The following is a 27,575-nucleotide window of genomic DNA, read 5'->3' as shown; positions in this document are numbered from 1 at the left end:
TCTTCCTTTATGACCCTTAGACCATGTCAGTATGTGGTTCTCTTGTGTCTTCAAACGATCCACCAATGGTTTTTTGGGATTGTACCTTCGGTACTACCTTAAAATCCCTTAGGTACTACCTTAAGGGACCTTAGGTACTATCTTAGCTAAAGTTGAAGCCTACCTCTCCCAATCCTCGGGTCTTCCTTTGTGACCCTTAGACCATGCCATTATGTGGTTCTCTTATGTCCTTATGTGGTCCACCTTTGGTTTTTTGGGACTGTACATTGGGTACTACCTTAAGAGCCCTTAGATACTATCTTAATAACCATTAGGTACTACCTTAAGGGACCTAAGGTACTACCTTAGCTAAAGTTGAAGCCTACCTCTCCCCAGCCTCGGGCCTTCCTTTGTGACCCTTAGACCATGTCATTATGTGGTTCTCTTGTGTCCTCAAGTGGTCCACCTTTGGTTTTTTGGGACTGTACCTTGGGTGCTACCTTAAGAGCCCTTAGGTACTACCTTAAAGGACCTTAGGTACTACCTTAGCTAAAGTTGAAGCCTACCTCTCCCAAGCCTCGAGCCTTCCTTTGTGACCCTTAGACCATGCCATTATGTGGTTCTCTTGTGTCCTCAAGTGGTCCACCTTTGGTTTTTTGGGACTGTACCTTAGGTACTACCTTAAGAGCCCTTAGGTACTACCTTAAATAAAGTTGAATCCTACCTCTCCCAAGCCTAAGGGCCTTTCTTCCCGATCATAACTTGTTATATTTAAAAGTTTGTATTCTATTATGACTGTTATTATCCTAGAATGTTGTACACATATGTGAATTATATATGTTCCGTACTATATTTTTCAATATTAATTACTTGTTTCATTATCAAAAATTAACCAACAGCAATTATGTCATCAGATGACGAACAATCAAACATACTATGTAGTGTTTGTCATGTTTTCTTTTCCCGATCATAACTTGTTATATTTAAAAAAAATTATTCTATTATGATTGTTATTATCCTAGAATGTTGTACACATATTTTAATTATATACATTCTGTACTATATTTTTCAATATTAATTACTTGTTTCATTATAAAAAATTAACCAACAGCAATTATGTCATTAGATGACGAACAATCAAACATACTATGTGGTGTTTGTCATGTTTTCTTTTCCCAATCATAACTTGTTATATTTAAAAAAAAAAATTCTATTATGATTGTTATTATCCTAGAATGTTGTACACATATTTTAATTATATACGTTATGTACTATATTTTTCAATATTAATTACTTGTTTCATTATAAAAAATAATCAACAGCAATTATGTCATTAGATGACGAACAATCAAGCATACTATGTAGTGTTTGTCGGTCGTAGACATGGAGTGTACGATTCATGGGCTCAATGTCAAAAGAATGTCCTCCTTTATAAGGGAGGTGTTTACAAATCATATACTTCTAGAGAGGAAACTGTCCGAACTTGGGTGTTCTATGCACCAAGATGGAAGAGAAGTGATGAAAGTCCAACATGTGCCAAACCAAAGTTTGAACTTCTAGTTGATGCTCAGCATTCCTTCCAAATTATTTCATATCCATATGTAATCTCTTTCTTTGTTGGCTTCTTTGTAGCATGTGTTATGCACATTGTAATATTTAGGTTAACATAGGTGCTGCAAATGTGTTATGACTATCAATGTGTAGTACTATATTTGTCGCAATGCGAACTAGGACCTCTATGATTATTATTATTAGCTTTGTTAAACTGAAAAATGCTCACTCAACCATTTTGCGCATAAAACAATTTGTTCATTAAAGGTTATAACAAACCAGAGAAATTTAAATCTAACAACTCTATCAATAGAAATTAAATTTTATCACTTTCCAAATTAAATTTTAGCATTTTCTACACACCAACTAAGGTAACATGTAATGGTAGATGTGCCATGGATTTCCCGATTTCCTTTCAATCTAGTTACAGCAGTTGAGAAATGGTTCATGGCAATTGTAGATCTAGTTTCTAAGCGTACTCATTTTCCAATTTGTATAGCTAAAAAGGGGTTGCTCAGTCCAAGCCATTATATACACGTATAAATCCATATGATGAAATGTTCAATTCTTTCGTCATGCATGATTGTACTTCAATATTGGTATTAGTGACCGGAAAGTGAGTTTATGCCAAGAGTTGCAAACACAAGCCCACCGGAAATGGGAAGTATTTGAAACATGCTACTGAAAATTGGTTGCAAGATGACAACGAAACTGAGCAAAACCTAAAAATCACTGACTAAAAAAATTAACTTACATGAGATTTTGTGTTCCAATGCCATTGCTGAAAATGACACAACATTTTCCAGGAAAATGAACAAGATTTTCCGGGGATTTTAGGCAAGTTGCTCACATGTTCAGAGAACAGGCTTTCTAAGAAAACAACCAATCTCCTTTGAAAGGGACTCCCATTCACCACTTCCCCAATCCACCCTACTCATCCAATCAATAGTATATAACCATGTCTAATACAAAAAAAACTTATCCTCCGTATTTTCAATTTTCTTATCACACAAATAAAAAAAATCTTAAAATATCTTGAATTTAATACAAAACCAATAACAACAGATTATCAAAAAGCTATTTCAATCAGAAATTGTCAATCACATTTTTTAAATCAGAAAATTGTTCTCAAGAATAGTTTCCAAACAGCCCTTAGCCTACAAAGTAATGGTTAAATGCCTGTTTCCCTTCATGCCCCATTCCATCTCTGGGAAGAAAAGATTTTCCTATGAGTAATTTAAACCTCAGTATAATAGCTTGGGTCTGAATTGGCTGCCTAGTAAAAGATTCCAAGTTTTCTCTTCTCCCTCAAATCAAATAACATTCAGGCCTTCTCATTACATTTATAGCTTCCCATTAAGGTTTTACACGAAGGGTTCTTCTCTGATGGTGCCTAGACTTCATTGGAACTGAGAAATCTGACATATTCATGACTCAATTCAGATGTGACAAAGAGATTCTTAATTATAAGTATTATTTTAAAACCAGGAAGTTTTGGGTTTTCCCCTGTTTTTAGTAAAAACATGCTTGCCTCTACAGGACCACCAAAATGCAAGGAACAATCAGCAAAAGTGGTTGCCAACTCCAGATTAGTGGGCTTCATGTAATTGATCTTTTTGTGAAGAGGTCGGTTAATGACAACTCCAAATGGCCCCTGCTGTGGGTGTCTGGTTCCAGATCTGAGAAGGAGAACAACGGTTCTTTCAAAGGAGCGTACCCCATCAAGCTTCTCTGTGGCTACAATGACACAGCCAGTCTCGGGTACTGGAAAAGGATGGGCCCATTTCAGGCCTAGAGGTTTAGGCTCTTGGGGTGTTCCACCTTGGCTGTGAGCCTCAGGATCTGCCTTTTCTGCCTGATAAAATTTTCAAGTGTAAGTTTTCCCATTTACAGAGCATGAATTTGAAGAGAAGATCGGTACCACCATGACTAATACTTCAAAATTTCTCAATCCTCAAAGATGAAATTAAATGCTATGCTCTCCACTGATAAGTGCATACCAGGTTCGTACCGTTATCCTACATGACAGCATGCAGAATAGTTCTGTAATGTCCCCACAAAAGGGTTGTTCATATGTGGCATAAGTAGGTAGAGATTCACCAGCATGCTGGAGGTAAACTGGTGTAGACTAATATTCAAGCTGGTGCTAAATTGGTGTAGAGTCACAATCTGGCTCATTTTGCATTAGCAATCAACCAGAAACCAAAGTGATTCTAAGCATGAAAATATTCATGCTTGCTGTGGGTAGGATATAGACATGATATAATGAAAGTGACCATGCTTGATATGGGGTGATATAGTTGTAATAGATTCCATATGGTTATATGCTTGATGGGGGAAGATATGGTCATATGCTTGATGGGGGAAGATATGATCATATGCTTGATAGGTTCATGACATATAGGAGCCAACTGAATCGATAAACCAACATTTCTGTAAAGCTCATAATCTTATTATCATCACCTTAAAACTCTGAACTAAACTTCAATTTTGTCAGGTTAGGAAAGTCTGAACTTTCCTATGTGTGTGTCCTAATTTCTGCTGTGTGCCTTACTCTAGTATCCATGCATGTAATGTCGCTAGTAGATACTGGATATTTATATATTGACTTATAATACTACAATGGTTATACCTTGATCTTATTTTGTTTAGGAAACTGATAGTTTATAAGCCATAGGCACTTGTAGATATAGGTGGTATTGAAATATTGAGACAATTACACAATGGTTATACCTTTATTTAGGAAAATAAAAGCTCTACAAGCCATACAAAACATCACCTGTTCCCGAGCAAAGAGAGCTGCTCTGAACTCTCTCCAGTCCACAATTATTTGACAGGACTTCTGGGAGGCAGTGTCATTGCATTTGTTGCCCTCAGAAGGGTTGTTTCCTTTCAAGCTATCTCCTTCTGGAATAGACCGATCACCATTTCCTGTATGCGTAAGCATAACCATATTGTTTAGGCAGGTTTACAAGAAGTCTATAGAATATGAAGAATGGATAGAGAGTCATCTCTCTGTGCTTAGTAACAAAGCTGCCAAATAAGCCATATAAAAATTGTAGAATACATTAAAGGGAAGTAAATCAGAACACTATATGATTGAAGAGTGGGCTATTAACATGTAAGAACACCATATATAAAAAGGTAGTTGGTCTTTGAAGCTCATATTAGTTGCAGCAAGAAAATGAAAGAGCTACTCCACCTCTTCCACAACTTCTTACATAAAAAATTTTCCATTTCAACACAATACTCTGGGCAGCCCAACAAAGGTCATCAATAGAACAAGTAATGATGACTTCCAATGATAATTAACCAGCTAGTGGCAGAGTTCAAAAATGAAAATTTATAGCAGGGAAAAAAAGTTAACTTTATGTCCTCCAAATCATCATATCCTTAGATAATGGCATGCTCCATCTCATTCAAACATGATCATTGAAACAATATTCCTCTACTTCACATGTAGCACCACTCCAGTTAGTAACAGTTAAATTCTCTATTTGATAATATCAGATGATATCAATTTCCCCTGAATATCTATATCCTAATATTTTATAGATTTTAGATAATATCAACTAATTTTCATGCCTTGGAGATTGTTATACTGAGGACAACCAAACTTACTAGAAATTAAGCAAAAGACATGTCTGCAAGACATGCACCAACCAATAGTATTCAAAATATATACTCCTTATTCCATCAGAACTTTCCTTTTGCCTTGAATTATTACTGACTTACGCATCAGAGTTCTTTCTGCTTTACATATCCTGTTCAGATTGGACAAGCAAAATGTTTGGCTCCAAAATTCAGGTTCCAACAATTATGTTAATCAAAACTAAAGCAAGAACCAACAAATTCAGATCATAATGTCCTTCAAGTTTAATGGTGTGCACTAGTCAATTCTATGCCATTTTCACTAACACTAACGTTTTCCAGATTCCTTGTGACAACCCAAAAAACACCAAACATTGTGCCCCTTTATTTTTCTATACCTTTTCTATAGTTGATATAAGAACCTTGCATAATGAAATTGATCTAAAGCAGCCCAAAAAAAAAAATGAAATAATGAGGATTAAAATTTGAATATATTGGGATTAAATGTCAATTACATTGACAGTGCTTCAAATAATGGCATAAATGATGATTTATGCATAGTTTGAGATCCACATGATATATTAATTTTCTGCACTTGGCCTCGATCTACGGATGGCTTTGCAACCTTACACAGACCAAAATCTAGATATGATAAACTGGTGTCTTATAAGCAAAACTGCAAATTTGTTGATGCTAGAGTCGTCTTCTAACAAATGCTTTTTGTAATTGTAAGTTCAGTTTCAGAAACTTCTGTGGCCAAAACACATTTTACTGTAACCAAGTGCCATTAAAGAGGTCAAGAAAGGATATCTTCTCCTTCAAAGCTGTGACCTTGAGAGGGAATGCAAATAGAAATATGTATACTTTGTTCCCTATTAGAAAAAGGAAATCTTCCCCGTTACCAAGGAAGACAATTCAAGACAGGGAAAGTACAATGTATACTTAAACATTAAGTACCATTTGAGGATCAAGTAATAACATGTAAGTCAAGTCTACCAAAGAACCAAAGGCCATAAAGGAGATCAAGCAAGCACAACCCCTCCTTTAAAGGTGTGCTCTTGAGAAGGAAAGCAAAGAGAAATATGTTAAGTTTGTCTTCTATGGGGCAAAATAAAACGTAAATTTCATCCTTGTTACTTAGGAAGTAAAGGAGAGTTCATTAGTTGCTCAGCAGGTTCAGTCACTCTTGCAGGAGCCATACATGAACAATTTCCCGATAGCCTCCCCACGTTGAGAAACATAAAACATTGAATAGACATGGTAGCTAATGCTAACTTCGCACACAATCTCATTACATAATCGGTCCTACACAGCTCAAGCAGATGCATTACTACATCATTAAATTGCCTACCTACAGGTCAACGAGCAGAGGTACATTCACATTAGAAGCTTGATGAAACGTCTTAAACCAAGATCAAAATCCTCAACTGCAAAGTCAGAATAAGATACAGACTGAGCCATTAATCAATTTGAAAATCCAGGATAACTACGGAATTTAACACATATGTATGATTAAACTATCAATACAATAAAAGAAAAGGCTCAAATTTTCACACGAATTCAAGTAGAAAGGTAATTTTCCATATATATTGGGAAACAAACCTAGTTATCACCACAACAACAGTGCACTTCTAAATCTGAAATATTAGATAAATAATCAATCGTACACCTCATAAAAAGAGAAAACAACCTTAAAGTTCTAATATAATTACAATATGGTACAGGCAATGCACGTGGATAAATACTTGGATTGCAAGTCAAAACCCCAACAACATCCTTCCACACCTATTAGCATAGGAAACTAAACTGAATCATATTTCGGTTGGGTTTAAAAATCATGGTGGACGTAGGAATTTACAACTAAAGTCGCCATCATCCTTATCAATTATAACTAGAGAATATTGTGAATCAATTCAGACAAAACATGGTACAACTACAAATAGGACTGCAAATGGCAACAGGACTTTCAGTTTCCATGTGCTAAGGGGTTGATCGTACCTGAATCTCTTGCAAGCCTAAGGCTCTACCAATGGATGTGGCTGTCAAATCACTCCCACCCCTACTCAAGGTAGTAACTGCACCAGATTTCCAACCCTGCAATTAGAAGAATATAAATCATAATCTACAACTCGTGCGCATAAATTCCAGTTACTGGGAATTGAAACCATTAAACTTCATAGCAGGAACCTTTCCAAGCAAACCAGTAACAATGGGAATTGCAGGACCATTAACCCAATCATTATATAACCTCTTTGCAACAGCTGGGTAAGTTGCTCCCAATATGTCTGCATCTGTGAAGTCGTCCGTAGTTATAAAGCCAATTTCAAACGCATCGTACTGCAATGATTTATGTAACAGCATAATCAGCTATTATTAGAAAGGGTGTTAACCTCCTACCAGCAAGCAAAATGAAGAATAAGCCTGCATGTAATGCACTGGGAGAAACATAGGTCCAGTATGAATGAAGTTGAAAGAAAAATCTATCATACCAAACAGAATTTCTAAACATACATGACAAATATGGCTTCTGAAACAAACTTACAAAATTCCAGCTTCAGCTCTCATATAGCAAAATTACCTTGGCCAAATAGTATGCAGAATAGAAAGCAAGTTCTTCAACCTAGGCAATAGTTTCTCATATTGCATGGATCTCATAGAACTATGCACCTGCAAAGAGGTCATGGAGTAACCTCTTTAGCTCAACCAAAATTTCATATACCAATGTATTTTTTGTAGACACTGATAAATTAATCTAAAAGCACCTAACAGAAGAGGGGGCACAACCCAAATATATCGGAAGTATGCAATGGGTGCCCAAAGTAAAAATGGTCAACCAAAAAAACCATTTATGATGTATCTATATAGTTTTTAGAGAGCTCTGGTATTGGGCATGCCTAAATTTACAAACAAAAATCAAAATATGAACAGTTATATTATAAAGTCTAAGTGATGATGAGAATGTCTTATGATCACATCCCTTTCTCCAGCAGCCACGATTCCGCAGTGTAAAATTGCTCCCGTCTTGCTCATGGTGTCTTCATGGTTGTGAAGAATTATGCTTTCCAATTGTCGCCTGCAATCAAGAAAAATAATAATAATAATATTAATAATAATAATCATGAGAATAAAAATAAGGGAAAAGAAGGTGACAAGGAGCTAAAAAGTAGTTTTCTATAAAACAAACAAAATATAGTAGATCATAATAGTGCAACCTGAAACTGATTTGAGCATCACAATAAATAAACATTAAATAATCAAATAACAAGCAACATCTAAAAAATTAAAAAAAATGTCGAACAAAATAGGTGCACTACCTGAAAGTTCCACCACAGGAAGCACTACTTACACTGCTCTGGACCATAACCATAACCATAACAGTAAACACCTCAAATTGCTAATGCACAAGCTATCACGAAGGAATTGCTTGAGGCCCTCAGCATCGTTGGCATGAACCAGACCAATAGCATAGAGGGCTCCACCTTCTGATTATCGACTGCCGCCACCACCAGCCCCACTCTGAGGCAAGTAAGGTGCCATCAGTGACCTTCCCTGTTGCAGGTGGCCTCTATTAATCACACCTAGACTTGCTGTTGTACTTAACATAGGCCAATTTGTGGCTCTACCCAGCCTTTCCTGTAAAACAGAAGACAATAAGCATGAACAATAAAGTTAATGGAGTATCATGGCATAAAAGACAAAGGAATGGTTAGAAGTTCAACAAATCCCACCAGATTCTCCATGACAAATGTTTCCACTGTTGTCCCAGTGTGCATGATTTTATTACCATAAAATGGTGCACTGTGGCAGACACTATTAACAAACAAATAAAGCAAACCATGATTATATACAGACACGTTGTCTTTCGCTTCTCTTTGACATTGTCTTTTATAGGCAACCTTCAGTATTTCATAACTTGCAACTAACAAAAGTGGCACAACCCTCATACGTCACATTGGACATGCCTTGATGACCTTCTCTCTAGCATTGTTTGCCTAGTTGGTCAGCAAGTTCACGACCAACCTCAATCGATATAGATGCATCTTGTCCTGTACAACACACACCAAAATCATGGGCTGGTTTGGGAAAACTTCGAAAAAACCAAACAATAAAGTATTGGTTGTGCGTACCTCCACGATTGAATGTGCTAGTGTGGCCCCGTTCCAATGTTGCATGTACTTGATTGCGAACATCCCACAATCATATCTACACCACCAATTGCATTACACCAAACATATGCATACATCAAGCATAAAATACAAATACATCACTACCACATAGTTCATGATACGTAAAATTATATATGTATTCGTCATTAACAACATAACAACAATAAAAGGCCACATGTATAGTGTTGTAGTTGTATCAGTTGATCAGAATTGATCTCAAATATTATAAAAATCAGTTGAGAGGTCAAACAAAAATGAAAAACTGGATTCAGTTTGTGGACAACTGTGTTTGTAAAGCTTCTACTGGAGAAAATCATAAATTGTTTTTATTTCATCCTATAAGAAAAGAGGTACTACCTTAGCTACTTTGTGTAGAACTTTATTTTGGAGTGCCACAAACAGCAATTCCGCTAAGGCCTTTGTACATCTACGCGGAGAATATAACCATATGCATATGTCAAATTGGTCATTTTATAGAGATTTTCCATCAAAAAAAGGATGCTGAAACTATGTGACATGCATATCGATATTGTCATAAGTTATTATATAATATGTATGAATATATCTAATTGTCCACGTGATTGTCATAGAGGTTTCGGGATCTATGTTTGACAGAAAATCTTAATTGAACTGGTATAGTTTGAGATTGACATTTGTAAAAGGGGAAAAAAATTACAACCTAAATTGAGACAAAAGTGGAAACACAAGGGTCGTTTTTATAATTACTGAATATTTAAAAAGTATAGAAATTTGTAAAGAATCCTCATTACATTTCATTTTCCTCTATATTTTTCATTATAAACCAAAGAGGAGAATTGAAATTTGAGATTTTTTCCCAAGTACTTTCCATGATCCAAAAGAAAACGAAAAGATGCTGATCTTAGTAATAAAATACAGTTCTATTGGCAGTATTCTTTTTTGTTGTCATGCATTACAGACTGTTTTGGCATGAAGACACCATGTAGGTTCTGAATTTGAAATCCTTGTTGGCCATTGAGTTGATGCTTCCAAACATCTTAAACAAAGCAGGGAGCGTTTTTTGGCGTACCTACACTTCCTCTTTTTTTCCCCCTTTGATGGATGTCTTGTGCATATTCACATTAACAATCAAAATATGACATTTTTGTAAATATAACTACAACTCAAATGTGCTCATAAATGGAAAATATTCCCACTGTGAATAGTAAAGCATTATGGCACGTTATTTAACTGCTCATTTTTATTATGGTTGATATTTCATAGGTGTGGAGAAATCTAGAAGGAATGCTGAAGAGGAATCATGGTTGGGAACATGGCAAGAAGTTCTTCATCAAGATGAATGGAGGTCTTGTCTTTATTATTGTGTACTGCACTTAAAGATAACTTCTGATTTTTGCAAACACAACTGTAAGCACAAATTAAAGTTTTATGGTTTAGCATGGGCACAATTTGTAGTAATTGTGGATACTATAATTACCGAATTTTAAATTTGTAGTAATCTAGCTAGGATAGAGAGGAGTGCACAAAAACATGCAAAATCTGGCACCGATAATGTTGGGTGGTATGACAAGTGGCAAGGAAATCATTCACTGTCCCATAGTTTTATTTTTATTCGCATTAGTATACACTTAAGCAACAGGAACCTATTGAGTTTGTATATGATAATATATGCCTTCATTTGTTTTATTTATGTGGGAGGATCAAGGAATAGAAAAAGCTATTCCATGAAGAAAACCCATGAAAATAATAAGACTATTGAGAGTAGTTAAAGGGGTATCTTGATAATTTCTAATAAACTTACAATTAGAGATAGGATTATACTTTAGGTTTAAACTTCAAGGTCAAGTTCAGACCCCCATTCAGATATGGAACTAAAGCTGGAAATTTAATACAATGCCATTAATATGCTGCCAAATTTTCCTACCATTGCCCTACAAATATCAGGCCCTATTTGGACTGAATTCCCATAAAAATCGCAGATTCATCAACATGTTTGTATAATAAAAAAGGGCAGCACAAAAAAATTGCAGTCTGAAAAGAGTAACACCCATATGGATTTATACAAAATGTAGATGACAAGATAACACAACAAAACATGCAAGACCTGCCATGTCAACTAGGTACAATAGAAACAAATTACACAATACAAAGAGACCATTAACTTCATCAACTGCTCATAAGAGGAAACCCATGTTCATGGAAGTAGGTAAGGTTGGATATCATGAAAAAAGAAGAAAAACAGGAGAAATGATGTAGATGTAATATTACCCATTACAACACACCAATGATAAGTGTTAAAATGTGTTCTTGGTTTGTAACAACCTTTAGAAAGAGTCTTCAAAACATGTAATGGAAATACAATAGAACATAGTTTCAAAAAGGGAAGAATGTGACAGCATTGCACTTAAGACAAAGGATTCTTGCACGTTTTCCTGTTGTGCCCGGAAGTATGACATCTTGAGCAATAGACAGTCCGTTTATCTTGAAATTGGGACTCAAGGCGCTTCTTCCTTGGTCTTCCGGGAGGGCATTTGGTATGGGGAGGGTTAAGAGAGAAGAAAACTTCACCGATGATAGATCGAACCAAACCATCATTATCCACGATTGGCATGTCATGGGTCTCTATACCGGAGAAGGAGCCCGAGTAAATCAACTCTTGCATTGGGAATTTGTACCAATCTTGAACAAAATCAACAACATTCTGACCGATGGAAAGAATAACAGCCGCCGCATGTTCACAAGGGATTCCCAACATTTCCCAACCCCTACATGTGCAAGTACGCTTCATAATGTCCACATTCAAGAAGGTGCTTCCGATAGAAACCCCAAATGTTCCGTTCATTAAAGGAGTGACCGGATACACCTCACCCTTGGCAATTTTCTGCTGCACTTTGTCTTCAATTTTTGGCCCTATACATCCCTTCCAATTGTTCGATTCCTCTTTATGTTTGACAAGCATAGAACCTAACTTAGCCATATGCTCCATTAGAAAGTTATAAATGGAGTGATGTCTTTCATTCCTTAACCAAGCATTAAACGACTCGGCAAGGTTTGTGGTCATTTTATCCCATCTTTGTTTTGGGAATTTTGACATAGCCCAATGTTCGGGTGCATTTTCTTCAACCCATGTGGCCAAAGTGTCATTGTATTTCCGTAGTTCAAACATGGAAACATTGTAATCGTGCTCTAACCTTGCATAGGCAATACTATCAAGTAATTGGAGTGCATTTTCTTTACCTTTGTTCCCTTTTGTGTTATGCTTGCTCAAAAAAGAGCTGAAATTTTCCTTCAAGTGACGGTAACAGTAGGCATGGTTTTCAAGGCCAAACACTTCGGGAACACTACGAAGAAGAGCAGGACGTCTATCCGAGATAATAACGACTTCCTTATCTCCAACAACCTTCTTCAAGTTTTGCAAAAACCAAGACCAATCATCATAATTTTCTAAGCTCATCACGCCAAAGGCTAAGGGGAACATAGAGTCATTAGCATCGTATGCGGTGGCCGAAAATAACGCACCCCTATATGGCCCACTCATATGCGCGGAGTCAATAGCAATGATTGGCCGACACCCCATTGCAAACCCTTGGATAGATATCGAATGAGCAACAAAGAGTTGCTCAAAATGCCCATCACTTGAATGTCTCAACTCAACAATGCTCCCCGGATTTGTTGCAACCATTTTCTCACACATCCAAGGCAACAATTTGTAATAATTTTTTGGTTCTCCATAAATGCGCTCATTTGCCTTCTCCTTGATATTCCATGCTTGAAGATACGTCAATTGCATCCCATGTTGCCTTTGAAAGTCCTTACAAATTTGGCGGGGTTGGTAATCGGGAGTGGACCGTATGACATCATCAATAAGCAATGAAGCACGATTGGATCTCACTAAAGGTTGGCATGCGGCAACATCTTCCAAACTATGATTATGGCGGTTTTGAAAAGTGTGAACCTGAATGATGTTCGATTCCCCAATTGCACGAGCTGTGACTTTCCAAGGACATTCATTAACTGTGCAAACAACTGTCATGTGTTTCGTACTATTCCTCTTGAAGCAATAACGGAATCTACCAGCAATTGACATCAAATACACGGCATCACGGAACTTGGCAGCATTGGGGAAGGTATGTCCACTACCCATAATGGAATTTTCAAATCGCCTTGAGTCACGTTTGAGTATATTTGATTCCGCACATCTTTGGGAAAACCCACATGACTCAATTGTAAGAGAGTCATTACAAATATCAATTGGCATATCACCACCAGAGGAAAGTACGTGTGCTGAATTTGAACCAACAATAGGAGTAGGGGCACTACAAATAAAACAAAAAAAAAAATTATCTTCATCCATCTACATATATTTCAAAAGTTAATAGACAAAGTGAATGTGATGTTGGTAAGGCTATAAGTACCTAGTCGATGATATACACGCTTCAACAACTTCACTTGATGATGAGACATATACTCGACAAAACCTTTCATTGAATCGAAACATCTTAAGTATGGCTGCGTCATCATGCAACAATAGTAGACATGATGGGTCAAACTTGACCGTGAATTCCAATTTGATAGAATTCCGGTCAAAATGCAATTCATCACACAGTTTTGAAATGAAATCACTATGTGACATATGCCGGCTAACAACCATGGATTCGGTACGACCACCCTGATATTCTACAGACCCTCCAGCACATTTAACTAGCTGACCGCCTTCATGAATGTAGCAGAACATGTCCTCTTCCATCTCCTTAATTAAATAGAAACTTGTTACAAACAAAATGACAACAAAAGTAAATAGGGATTATGTATGAATATAATGATGTTGGAAAGAGGAGAAGAGAGAGGTCAGAAAGAGGTCATCATCGGGCCATGTGATGGTAATCCAACGTGTAAGAATTTTTTTTTTAGTGACACAAAAGACAAAGAGGAAAGGTGGAAGCATGGAATGAAGGCCCCCTTTCTATATTCAAATCCCTAATATATCCTTGTATCCATAATCTAATGCCATGAAGTTGCTTAAGGAATAAGAATGGTGGCTTCCTCCCTACCCACCCTTCCCATGTGCTCATCTCCAACCCATTTTCTATGTTTCTTACCACTTCTATTCTTCATCATCCTAAAAACATAATTACACCCTATAACAGTTATCAAACATTACTTTTTACCATGGAGAAGACATTAATAATTAAATGATCCCACATATCAAAAAGGAACATCCTTTTTATGCACTTATTCTATCACTCTCACTCTCACTCTCACTCTCACTCCCATGTACGTAACTTCGAGCTCTTAACTTTATAGGTGTATACCTAGGCCTAATTTGTTTATACATGGACCTTAATTTGAAAGTCAAAAGTCTATCGTATCTTGATAAAGATTTCAATAAATCCCATATTATAGTTTTTTCGAAAACAATTTGTATAATGCAACAAATTCGTTCATAGAGTTAATAATCAATGACCCCATCCTTTGAAGTTAAGAAATTGAAAGCAATTTTGTTGTACCAAGACAAAAAAATATGTAGTAAACAATGAGTGATTTATGGGGGTGACTATAAACCAAGTGATACTAAAACTATATTTCCCAATTTTGGAAGATTCAAAGAACATCAACCAGTTAAATCGCCTATCATTTAAACATATGCAGCAAGCACAAAATAAACTACTGAGAAGTATTAACAAGAAAGAAAACAGTTATTAAACAAAAGTAGAAATGAAATAATGGATTGTTCATCAATGATAAATTGGATGATATTTGTAATAAATAAATAAGATGGCTGTAAAGACTATGGAAGAAGCATTGAAGAATGTAATGCATAACTTTTATGCCACATAAATAGTACACTTTAAAAATTCATCAATTCTTCCAAACCAGCAGCTCAACTCACACCTAGTAAAAAATTAATGTTCAGAACCCTTTTACGCAAATCAGATTGTTTATTAAAAAAAAACACGATGATAATCCTAAGCACAATCAAATTCGAAAATTATGCAGTCCTGAAATTATTTTAATTGCATTCATACATAGTACACTTTAAAGACTATGGAAGAAGCATTGAAGAATGTAATGCATAACTTTTATGCCACATAAATAGTACACTTTAAAAATTCATCAATTCTTCCAAACCAGCAGCTCAACTCACACCTAGTAAAAAATTAATGTTCAGAACCCTTTTACGCAAATCAGATTGTTTATTAAAAAAAAAAAACACGATGATAATCCTAAGCACAATCAAATTCGAAAATTATGCAGTCCTGAAATTATTTTAATTGCATTCATACATAGCTAATGAATCAAGAAAATAGAAGATGTTCATTGTTAACTGTCAGATTGGTAACAGGAAAACAGTGCCAAAGAAAGGGAATCACAATTCCAATCAAATTCAGAACTAGACAGAACATCATAAGCTAAAATAAGAAACAAATGAATAGTATTTATCTTCAAAATAATTCATTTATGCATTAGTTAGTATTCAGTTTCTGAATGATTTTTGCATTAATATAGAACTCACAAGCTTAGCTAAGGAACTTAGAGGGATTATATATGGGTTTGCAAGCATTTAAATGATTACAATAATTTGTTAGTAGAGGTAATTGCTAATTGGCGAATTTGATGACAAAATTGAAGTGCATGCATGGAAATTTTCATGAAAAGCTGTTAACAATTCTTTTGCAAAAACATCATAATAAGAAAAGAAAAAATTATTGTTTATTGAATGAAACTTAATTCAAGTTTATAGCTCATCCCATAACCCTATGATGCACCCCAACCCCCATGCACAGACACCCTCCCACAACTTGTAGAACTAACAAAAAAACCAGTCCATAGACCCTGAGAAACTAACACATAACCATCCTCAATGTTCTTAGAATAGCATGATATAAATAATGCCCCCACCTCTATCCCCAAGCATTCGAAAGATTTCTTATCCCAAAAGGGAAGAATGGTACTAGCAAACCCCTTGGACCAAAGGCACTTCAAAAGTCTTTAAAAGTATTGGTATAAACACTTAAATACTGAGAGTGAGGCTGAAAGGCAAGTAATTCGTGCAATACAAGTGAAAAAGCTTGCACCAACATCCTCCGACATCAACACATTGATGTGTATATGCATCAAACATACAGTCCAGTTAATAATAATCACATTTCCTATCAACACACACTGTGCAAACATGTATCTTGCAGAATCATGGAAACCAATGATAACTTAGTCTGTTCAACCTGAATGAGATCCACAATACAACATTTATCAAGGATGTTTTCACATGGATTTGTTAGTAGTTTTTCCCTAGATTCACATGATGTTCTAGTATGAAAATGAGAGAGAGACAGAGACACACACACAGAAAACAAAGAAGAAGCAACATAGGAAAAAGAGAATACCTCAACAACAGTTCCCAGGTAATCTATGAATGCTGGAATCTTGGCTTCTGCAAAGTCCGTATATATCTGTAGTCCAACAAGGAGAAGCTGAGAATGGGAAGAGAAGAACGGATAGGGCAGGATTTTAAAAGCTTAGATAAAGTACATAATGGAAAAAGCTAAAAATGATTAATGGCACAATGTTTTGAGCAAACTGAATGAACATGGTGAATCTATGAATATATAAGAGAAGTCATGAATGTTCTCAAATACACTACAAATCCAAATACATAAGCAACAACTACTAAAATTAAAAGAATTAAAAAATAATTCCAATATATATTTATGACAACAATAAGCCAAAATGAATAAGAAGTCCAATTTAGAACAAAAGTATTGAACAAATTAATTGGGTTTTCTATAGGAAACACCCTACAAATTAAAACTAAAGAATTGAACAGGTAAACCAAAATGTTTAACAATAAGCTATATGTTGGAAGAATAAATTGGAATTTCTATATTTACTGGAGTTGTAAGTCTCAACATAGCCTACAATGAAAACTCAAAGATGACAAGAAATAAAAAAATTGGGTTGACTTGGACCCACTTAACCTATGTCTTAAATAGGTCGTGTGTCATCATGTGTACTTTGGGTTGCTTTTAATACAATCATTTTTACCTATCCCAAAAAAAAAAGGTCATGGTTGGAGTGGGAGTTCACCATGTTTGCGGTCTGTTTAATTATGGTGGCATGTTAGAAAGGATTACAGCTTGTCTATTTTTAAACTAACAAAAAAAATGAGAACTTTTATCAATAATGGAGTGATCAAAAAATTCAATGGGGAAAGAAAAATTGAAAGACAGTATGCAATGGAAATTCAAAATAATGCTACATGAATAACAATGTGAGTTGATTTCGTATGTTAATGTACAACATACTTCAGCAATTTCTGCTTAACAGGATCCAAACATGTCATAAAAGCTTTAAAGAACAGCAAAAATGAGGCATAGCATAAACATAGCCTATCAAAAGAAAGTCCTTATGCAATAATGTGTATTTTCTATCTTAATCATGACCATAGAATTGAATGTTGCAAGTGGTTCAAAGTACACAAAATATAACAAAAAACAGACCTCCTTCTCTGCAGCCACCTTTAGTTTCTCCCCAATTGCATCTGCAAAACACACCAACATAATTGAATTTGTATGTCAGCTGAACTATGAGCTAAAAATAGACCTGCAACAAAGTTCAATAAGCCCCTTAGCAATCTCCCTTTTTTTTAATTACTGATTTTCACATAGGATTTCAAGTGCAAGAAACATTATTAATAGAAACTCAGTCCTTGAGGCATGGCTCAAGTGATAAAGGGCTGGGATGGGTTTGTTGGCGGTTCCAAGTTCAAGTCATGATGAGGGACAAAAATAAATATATAAACTGAGCAGAAAAACTTTAGATGCAACTGCTGAAGCTCCAAAAGAAAATCAAGGGAAATATATTTTTATAATAATAGGGGACTAAAATTAGAGTCACGTCCCAAGAGTTAATTGCTAACATTTTAACCATAAGCTTTAAAGCTCAAAAAAAAACAGTTGGATCCAACAAACTTTTAGAACAGAAGAAACCTCCATACAATCTGTTCAAAGTGCTTAAAGCCTCTAAAACAATGTCATTGATGCATATCATTTTACAGGAAAATGGGTTAAACTCTGTTTCTACATGCAATAAGTATGAAATTTTCTATTACATTCAACAACTACCAAATATAAAGAACTATGGTGTATGAAGAGTCAATGACTGGCTAGCTTTCAATGAGCTGAAAACCAAGCAGTAGATTTTATAGTGCTAAGGATCCACTGAATTTGCCAAATAAAAAAAACAACGAACAAAACTGTCATCTAAGTGTGACATTTTTGAGATTTAAAAGCCTCAAGCACTAAGCATCTTCTGAAATCAGTGGTCCATTGAGTCAACCATTTTCCTATTGAAATGTGTTCATTTCTACAAAATACCAAACATTACAAAGGGGCAGACACCGGTTTTTTTTTTTTTTTTTTTTTGCTATTTTTAGAACTTTATAAGGCTATTAGGTAGGCTCCAATAGACTACCCAAATCAAATAATTAATTTCCAACTAAAATGGATTCCGAAATCTCACAATATCAAGTTATCAACTTGAAAAATAGATCATATTAAGCCAACAGATAAATTATACAAATGAACTTCATGAGTGGATCGCATACCATGTAAGTTAATTCTTTCAATCTCAATTTCCCTTCCATTCCCTTCATCAAAAGAATTTTGCCCCTTCAACTGTTGTGATAAGACTAAATGTCAGGACAATCAACTTGAACATTTCTATTTGCAACAATCAAAGTGAGTAGAGGAGTGTTGGACTGCCTTTTGAAGTCCTTGAATTCAAAATTAAAAGGATAAATAGAAAATTTTTAAAAATTAAGTCATAGTCATTTTTTAGATTAGGATTAATGAGATAGATTATGATACATTTAATATTAAAATTATAATTTATTTAATTCAAATGCATTTAATAGTGTGAAATAAATGAAGATACATATATGATTTTTTTAATATTTTCTTTTTTTATATTTAATTATCATATAAATAATTAAAAAAAAAACTTGTTAAAAAAATTATAATATTGATTTATATTTTTTTATTAATCAATTAAATATAATTTAAAATAAAATAATTAGAATTATATTTTTTTAATGATGAACCTTAACAAATTTAAATTAAATATATATTATCAAAGAGTATCATAGTCCAATGGTAGCAGGGATTGAACCCAAGCCACGGTTTTGATTTAATAAAAATTAAGATGGATAATTAATAATTAATAATTATTTATATGGAGCAAATTGTTCTCATGATTTGTTTCCCCTTTTTTTTTTTATCATACTAAATCTAAAACTCAAAAGGGCCACCCACTTCTCTCACTCGGGCATCAAGGAGCCCTTTTCTGAAGTTGCCCTCCAGACGAGAGAATCCCTAAAAAGGCCCTATTTTCCTCTGCCACTCTCAATCCTCGCAGGTACTAATCTAATCACATTATTATTTTATTTTTTTGCAACCCCCGTTTGATTCCCAAGAAAATCCATCCCCCATTTGATTTCCGGGAAAATTCATCCTCGTTTTTCCTCAACGATTCCCCACAAACAGTCGTCTTGTAAACATAAAAATTTAAGATATAACAAAAAAAAATTCCCAAATATTCTAAATCACAGGGTCGTGAACAATGCAAAACAACCTTCGGCCCCAATATTTTCTCAAGAGCCAAACGAATCCTTAAATGGAAAACTCACCTGCGATTAATCCAAAGGAAGAGGAAGCTCCACTTCGGTTTCCAGAAACGTTAAAAATATTCCACCTTTGATGAGAATGCAGATCGGGTTAGGGCAAAGTGAGAGGAAGTGACAGAGTTTAGCGGGTCGGGTGTTTTGCAAATTTGATAACTTTAAGTTTTAGATTCGGAGGGTTTTTCTCTTTTGAATTTTCAGATGTGGAACGCTTAGCTGGCAAGGTGAAGGGTGTTTTTGGCATTGAAATACACATAAGCTGAAAGTGCATGATTGTCCAAATATTTTCTAATTACATTATCAATTTTGAAATATGTAAAATTGGGTTTTCAAAACTATATAATTTTCACATCAACAACCCAAAACCTAAGTTCTATAGTCTTTTAATTACATATAAAATTAAATAAAAATATCTTGATTTAATGTGTCATTTGATAAATAATTATATTAGTACGATGAGCGGGGAAATGGCCTGATTGGTCATGTTTTCTAAAATTTGTTTTTAAAAATTGGTTTTTATTCTTTAACTTAAAAACAACTTTTTAAAATAAGTTTCAAAAAACATGACTTTGTTTCCTTCTATTTTTAAAAATGGGTAAAAATAAATTTTAATTGCTTTATAAGAATTATTTTTTATTTCACTTTGTTTTTAAATACTGTTTCCAAATAACAATAGTTAAAGAGTGTTAAAAAATGTTAAAAACAGTTTTCTATTTTTAAAACAGAAAATCGTTTTTAAATCACAAGATCAAATAGGTTCTAAAATACTATAAATAAAAGTTACAACTCCTAATTGTTTTCTAAAAATTGTTCTCCATTTCACTTTATTTTTAAATATTGTTTCCAAATAAAAACGGCTAAAAGAGTGTTAAACATTTTTAAAAACAGGAAACTATTTTTAAACTACAAAACCAAATATGTTATAAAGCACAATCAACAAAATTTATTTTTTAAAAATATAAAAATCCAATTAAAAACATTTCAAATTCCCAAACAAACTTTTATTTTACAAAGCATCAAAATTTTCAAAACAATTTTCATCAACTATTTTTCACAACTCTTTTTAAACGAGCCTACCTTGATGACATTCCTACCATCAAGACTACAATAAGGATATACTTAAGAAGTGATCAAAGCCGATCATATGATCAAGATTCAACTAATGAAATCCAAATGATACACAAAGAGTTGCATTGTATATTAAAATCTAATGACTGATATTAAGATCTCGATACAGTAAAATTTTAGTCATTCCTTCTATCATCTATTTCCTCTCCACTCCAAGAAAACAAACACAAAATCATTAGTATAAATACAAATTCAAATATGACATGAGCTGATGATCAAAGAATGGCCTCAAGGGAGGAAATAATCAGACCATGGCAGCTGAGCTTTTACATCATTAAGGTTTCTGTTAAGGTTTCGAAGAGCTTGAATGTGGGGTTCGTCTTCTTCCACCGGTATTATCTTAGCAAAACTCCCTTCCTCCAGGTAGTCCACAACCCTGTTAGCTGCTTCAAGTCCGGTCACATATGATTTCTCCTGGAAAAAACATGGAGGTCAGGTCTGTGTGTTCATGGTGTGTTGATTTGTTGAGAAAATGTAGGTACATGTTTGCCAAATGAGGAGAGAATGTTACCTGAAGCCATGAACCATGTCGGGTTACGATCCAATCCCCCGCCATGAACAAGTTTGGAAAAGATGTCGATCCACGCATCATGTATTTGTATGAACCTTTGGAAAATAGAGAAAACGAAGAGGAGGCAAACATTTGACAATTGTTAAGCTACCAACTTTCTTAAAAACTAAAGACTGTTTAATTCCTAGAAAGTACTAAGGAAATGAAAAAGAATGTTAAAGGAAAATGATTATCTCATGGTTGGTTTACCATAGAAAAAAAACCCAAAAGAAAATCAAATATAATAAAAAATAACTAGAAAAATGTATACATTTTCAAATTATTTAATCTTTATATAAAAGGTAAAAAACGAGTTGAATGAGTTTGACAATACATGAAGAATAATTTATTAATTTTAAATCTATTTTTAATTTTCCTTCGATTTTTCTTTTCTTCTATTTTCTTTCCCTCAAATTTTCGAAAAACCAAACATAGGGTAAATGTTAAGAAAGATATTAAGCCCACAATATGTATACCATGCTAAATCTTTCCTCACATGTGGTCACAAGCCTGCACATGGAGAGATAGAAGGTCTCAAGTTAACTATATCTCTAGTACTATATATGTTAAGCACCCATCTAACCTAAAAGTTTAGGCTGTTGGAAGGTCGGCTCACATGTGGAGAGACAAAAAAAGTCTCGAGTCATTTATAGCTTTAATATCATGTTAAACTACCAACTAACTAAAAACTTAAGCTATTAGAATACGGGCACTCAAGCATAGCCGCATTCGAAGACAAAAGATCTCAAGTTAACTATATTCCAATATCATGTTAAACCTCTATTTGGCCTAAAAGTTTAATCTGCTAGAATATTGTGCCCAAAAGGGGAGAGACAAAAGGTCTCGAGTTATTATAACTCTAATACCATATTAAGCTACCAATAGTCCCAAAAACTTAAAGTGCTAGAATGTAAGCCCACAATATAAACTAGGCTTGACAATAAAAATTTTCAGAAAGTCTTTCTCAAACTTTTTCATGCAATCCAGAGCCTTAGAAAGATACCTGGAAAAAAGTGAGTCAAAGACTTTGGAAATCTTTCAATCTCCTGACCAACAACTGAAGCGTTCTCCAAGTCCTTGATGTACTTTGAAAGCTGATGCATCACTTTTGCAGCTATGAGCTCATCTTTCAGCAGCAGCAACTCATTTGCATGATACTGCAAATACATGAGACAGATATAAGATGCTGTTAACTTCAGAAGTTGATTTTCTTCACCAATTTGAAAAAGGAGAGGGATTCTGGACCGACAAAATTAGCTTGTAAGACTGTCACTGGATCATCTTTATACTCGTCATGGATTGCATTCAGGTCAAAGTAAGTCCAGCCACATGAATCATCAAAACCAGAGCAAGTATTAACTGCTTTTGGAATGTTAACCTGCTTATATGCAGAGGTTATAACGAAGAATCAGTTCTAGTACAGGAACAGAAGTTCAATAATATTTATGGGAGTAGCTCAAACTTAGCCTTAATTCACAGAATAACCAGAAATCATCATAGGTAGGATGGCAACAAATACAGTAATGCCCGAGAAGCACTATAGAAACAACCACATAAAAAAACAGAGTTTGTGCATTTAGGGTGTCTCATATGCAGGAAAAGAAATGAAAATAAGAACGAGAATGAAGGTGAATCATGATACTATATACAAGACAGGAATCCGAATCTCTACAAGAGTGGGTTTCGGTTTCCATGATAATGATTTTTTATTCCCATCTCTAGTAAGTAATCCAAATGCATTAATGAATGAGAAATGAAATGAAATGAATTCTCCATTCCCCATTCCATATTCCAATGTTCCAAATGTGCCCTTTGGGTCCATTTGGTATGGAGAATAGGAATTGAAATGGAAATGTATTACAATATGAAATCCAAATCCTTCCAAGAGTAGGTTTTGGTTTCCATGACAATGAAATTTTGATTGCTATTCCCATTTCTAATTGTAATCCAAATACATTAATGAATGAGAAATTTAATGGATTTTCCATTCCCATTCCTTATTCCAACTTCCGAAACAAGGCCAAACTAGTGTTGTTCTTCCTTCACATACCAATTATTGGCCAGCAAATTAAGCATAAGGGCAAAACATGAAAAGGAAAGATCATCCTTGCATGCACCTTTCGATCAAACTGGAGCTTAACAGTGAGAACATCAATTCCAGCCAAGTTTAGAACTTTCAAAAACTCCTCCCTTGTACTTAATGCTGCACTAAACAAGAACTCAGATGCCGGTTAAACAGGATAATGAGAACATGATATAACCGAAGTTCTAAAATGGCACTAAAGTATTACACATGAAAGAATATCCAGTATCTTAAAAGCTTTATAAGAATGATACAGGAGAGTCAATGAGTGATTCTCCATCAAGCTTGTCGAAAACATTATCACGGGCTCTTCTTTGTTGAGTTATTGATCGTAAAATTTTGCAACAGTATGTTAAAATCCAACTCAACCTAGAGAACCGATTTCCAATCAGCATCAGGTATAAAAGGAAAGGGAATTTGAAGAAATGAAAGAGAATGCCTGTTCTTAATGATATCCTGAAGTGTAGAGATCCCAACGGCTAATACAACTGCATCGGCTGTGTACTTCTCTCTGCCACAAACTACTTCTGAAATGCATCCTGTTTCCTCATTAAATAAGAAATCTGTCACTCTTCTGCTCTCTAGAAATTCACAACCATTAGCTCTCATGTAGTCCATCCATGGCTTGAAAATCTTGTCTCTGACTGTTCCACGACACCATACAAAATCGAAATCTTTCTGTATCCATCCAAACAGAGAAATTTATAGATTCATACAAAGATGACCCGTAAAACAGCATGATCTCAGATGCTAAAGAGCTCTAACCATTTGTGTATAAAAAAAATTAGAAAAGAATTCAAGCCGTCAAACCTGGTGTGCAAGAACAATATAGTATAGTATTCCCAGAGTAGCAGCTGCACTGCATTGCTCTGCTGGAGCAAAGAGACCTACTTGAAGTAATGGATCAAAAACGTCCTGATAGAGCCTCTGTGAGAAGCCAAACTGTCTGAAAAGCTCCCTTGCAGTAACTAACATATAAGATCCCTAAATAAGATGCTCAAAGCCTCAAACAGTTCATCTTTGAATCATTCAGAAGTAGCAAACTAACAAGTAATCACTCAATGGTATGATTCCACAGATAATATTGCAGATACTTACTTGAATCATATTTCCTCCAAGCAGTGTCAGTGTTGTCGAAGTCAACAACTGCAAATAGAAGGTGCAGATGAGTGGGATCAAAAACACATAATGAAAAAGAATGAAACAAACAGCAGTAGATGTTAAATGCTGAAGCTGAAGCAAAATGTTAAAGGTTGCGTTTGTTTCATTAGAGGAAGTGATTCAAACAGCAGTAGATCAGACTATACCTGCAGCCATTAGAGGAAGGGATGATAATCGATCCAGTAATGGAAGCCGGACAAACTGCAGACAGTATAACAAAGATTGATTTTTTTCCAATAGAAGATTGAATAAAGTTGTCTCCTGGATGGCAAAATAAAACATAAAGATGCACTGCAATGCATACTTGGGTGTAGAATAACGTTCCTAATGGAGTCGGTAGTTGAGTTAGATCTTGGAATATTGGAAATTCAACCTGCAAAAGGATCTTAGATCAGTAAAATATACAGATCCACTTAACTCAAGACCATGAGATTGTGAATAAACATTAATATTCTTCGACTATGGGATATTAGATGGTGTAACTACTACAGATACCTCCAATCCCTCTCCTGAATAGTGGGCAGAACTTGTCCAGTTTGTGAAGGGCTTGATATCCAGCTCATCAACCAGGCTAAATATATTACGATAGGGGTACCAGAAACCTGAAGATCAGATGATATTAGAGATTAAAACTTCAAAATCAATGGAGGACATAGTGAGTACATCTTTCATTCAAGAATGAAGAACACTGCATGTAAATATTAAAACCAACATCCAAATCAAAAGGGAGCCATTTCCAAACTTCATCATCAAATAACATAAAAATACATTGAGCCTCACCCAATTTATAGAATTGCTTATATCAGCAAAACCCAGTTTGGGAATGTCCATTAGGTTGTTAGGTATGAAGAAAAGAACAATTTCTTTACCATGAATACCGACATCATCAGGAATCAGCATTTTCCTGGATTCAGGATCATTGCCACCTTCAAGGACTGTGACTTCAAAGCCCTAAAACCAAACACATATCATCAATTCAAAAATTAAATCCCCACCTTTTGGTTGCTGAGAAATCATAGGAAAATGAGATAAACAACTTATTTGAATCTTTTTTAAAAATAAAAAATAAAAATCGCTTCCTGAGACCCAAAACTCCTACTCAACTGATCACAAAGAGTCATTGCCAATGCCACCTTCAAGGACTGTGTGATCAGAGCCCTAATATCAAACGCATACACCAATTCAGAAGTTGAACCCCCACCTTTTGGTTGCTGAGAAATCAGAGGACAATATAAAGAAACCATTTATTTCAATCTTCAAATTCCCATTTTCCGGGACCCAAAGGGCCCAAAACCTCCCAATCAACCGAATCCAATGAGGTGGGCATTTCACATAAAGACTCAAAATCTTACTTGGGGGTTGTGGCTCCACAGGTTGGACACAAAGTTCAGACACAAAAAAATAAATAAAAAATTTAGCCCACCAAAGACTCACACATAGAGAAAGAAAGAGCTGACCTGCTTACAGAGGTGATGAGCAGCACCAAGTCCAGCCCAGCCAGACCCAACTACAACCACCTTCTTCTTCTTCTTGTTCTCGACTCCATTGACATGGGTCTGCAGATTATTTGCCCTGCAGCAAAACCCACTTGTGTACTCACTGGAGAGGCAAGGCGTTACCCTCCAACAGCCCAACATCTTTATCTCCTCTCTAACGGCTTTCAACTGCTATTCATCACCAAAGAAAAAAAAACAAGGAAAATAAAAGAAGAGAGATAGAGGATCTTTTGCTGTGTGTGTGCATGGCCTTGACTCTTGGCCAATGGCCACACGCATGGTGGAAGAGCGAGGTGTTGGCCACAGTTCACACGCAAGCTCACATCTATTGTCCCCTAGCGAATTGTGATACTGAATCACTCATACACTCTCTTTCTTTCACTCAATTATTTCCCTTTTGTTTTTTTCCAATGAAAAATGACAAATTTCTTTAAATATTTTTTAGATTTATTTCATAAATTTTTTCATATTTTCAAATTCATGGGTCTATTATGAATTTATTATTATAAATTTATTTAAGCCTGCAGTTAACATTTCTTCTAAAATACTTCTCAACATCATTACCTCCTATTTTGTTGGATAAATAATAAATTAGCTGATTTCATTTTAGTAATAATATTGATAGAGAATATATACATTGCTCTAAATTTTTTTTGTCTTTTTTATTAAAAAAAAACCAATATTTGGAAACAAATGAAAATTAAAAATGATAGATGTAAAATAAAAGAGATTTATTTCATTCTAGTATAATTGTTTTAGTAATAAAAATAAAATTATAATATAATTTATTTATATTTAATAAATAAATAAAGAGATTCATATTTTTTTAAATATGATGCAAAAATATATATTTTCATTTAATTAAAGATTTAAAAATTATTAAAATTACCATTATTTTTAATAAAAATGTTTTTAAAATATCATAGAATTTTTTAAGGTTCGATTTGACCATACATTCTTAAACTTATTTTTGAAAAACCGTTTTTAATTCTTAAACTTAAAAATAATTTTAAAAACAAATTTAAGAAAATATGGTCAAACTAAACCATATTTTCTTTTTCATTTTTAAAAACTCATGAAAATAACTTTTACTTATTATCTATTTAATTTTGTTTTTCAAAAATATTTTAAAAAATATTGATCAAACAAAATTGGAAAATTTTCAATATTACAAATAATTTTTAAAAATTTAAAAATATTTTCAAAATTTTTT

General features: G+C 34.5%; 2 protein-coding genes across 25 annotated transcripts; both read right to left on the bottom strand.

The window, feature by feature from the left end:
• Window positions 1-2,843: 2,843 nt before the first annotated feature.
• Window positions 2,844-20,155, bottom strand: LOC100245246 (uncharacterized). Of its 23 annotated transcripts, none has more exons than XM_059735795.1 (14): window positions 19,951-20,144; window positions 18,871-18,940; window positions 17,765-17,805; window positions 16,652-16,738; window positions 9,645-9,714; window positions 9,249-9,324; window positions 8,850-9,167; window positions 8,436-8,754; window positions 7,700-8,194; window positions 7,309-7,458; window positions 7,120-7,215; window positions 6,473-6,548; window positions 4,310-5,294; window positions 2,844-3,385 (listed from the first exon to the last, which is right to left on the bottom strand). In XM_059735795.1, exons 13-14 carry the CDS (start codon window positions 4,481-4,483, stop codon window positions 2,924-2,926), a joined length of 636 nt encoding a protein of 211 aa, XP_059591778.1. In that variant the 5' UTR covers window positions 4,484-5,294; window positions 6,473-6,548; window positions 7,120-7,215; window positions 7,309-7,458; window positions 7,700-8,194; window positions 8,436-8,754; window positions 8,850-9,167; window positions 9,249-9,324; window positions 9,645-9,714; window positions 16,652-16,738; window positions 17,765-17,805; window positions 18,871-18,940; window positions 19,951-20,144; the 3' UTR covers window positions 2,844-2,923. The 23 variants fall into 23 exon arrangements, 21 of the variants coding, with proteins under 21 accessions (XP_059591778.1, XP_059591770.1, XP_059591772.1 ...); XM_059735787.1 differs by having other exon boundaries at window positions 16,652-16,717; XM_059735789.1 differs by having other exon boundaries at window positions 8,468-8,754; window positions 16,652-16,717.
• A 966-nt stretch (window positions 20,156-21,121) lies between these two features.
• LOC100260621 (uncharacterized) lies at window positions 21,122-26,652 on the bottom strand. Of its 2 annotated transcripts, none has more exons than XM_002278010.5 (13): window positions 26,324-26,652; window positions 25,736-25,817; window positions 25,362-25,468; window positions 25,171-25,239; window positions 25,013-25,067; window positions 24,804-24,851; window positions 24,516-24,673; window positions 24,145-24,383; window positions 23,740-23,830; window positions 22,872-23,000; window positions 22,626-22,779; window positions 21,584-21,678; window positions 21,122-21,486 (listed from the first exon to the last, which is right to left on the bottom strand). In XM_002278010.5, exons 1-13 carry the CDS (start codon window positions 26,501-26,503, stop codon window positions 21,301-21,303), a joined length of 1,593 nt encoding a protein of 530 aa, XP_002278046.2. In that variant the 5' UTR covers window positions 26,504-26,652; the 3' UTR covers window positions 21,122-21,300. The 2 variants fall into 2 exon arrangements, with proteins under 2 accessions (XP_002278046.2, XP_019074678.1); XM_019219133.2 differs by lacking the exon at window positions 26,324-26,652 and adding an exon at window positions 25,971-26,068.
• Window positions 26,653-27,575: the final 923 nt, after the last annotated feature.

Source organism: Vitis vinifera, chromosome 3 (genome assembly GCF_030704535.1).
Source record: "Vitis vinifera cultivar Pinot Noir 40024 chromosome 3, ASM3070453v1".
In the NCBI taxonomy this organism is placed as follows: Eukaryota; Viridiplantae; Streptophyta; class Magnoliopsida; order Vitales; family Vitaceae; genus Vitis; species Vitis vinifera.
This window is presented reverse-complemented; position numbering and strand designations above follow the sequence as displayed.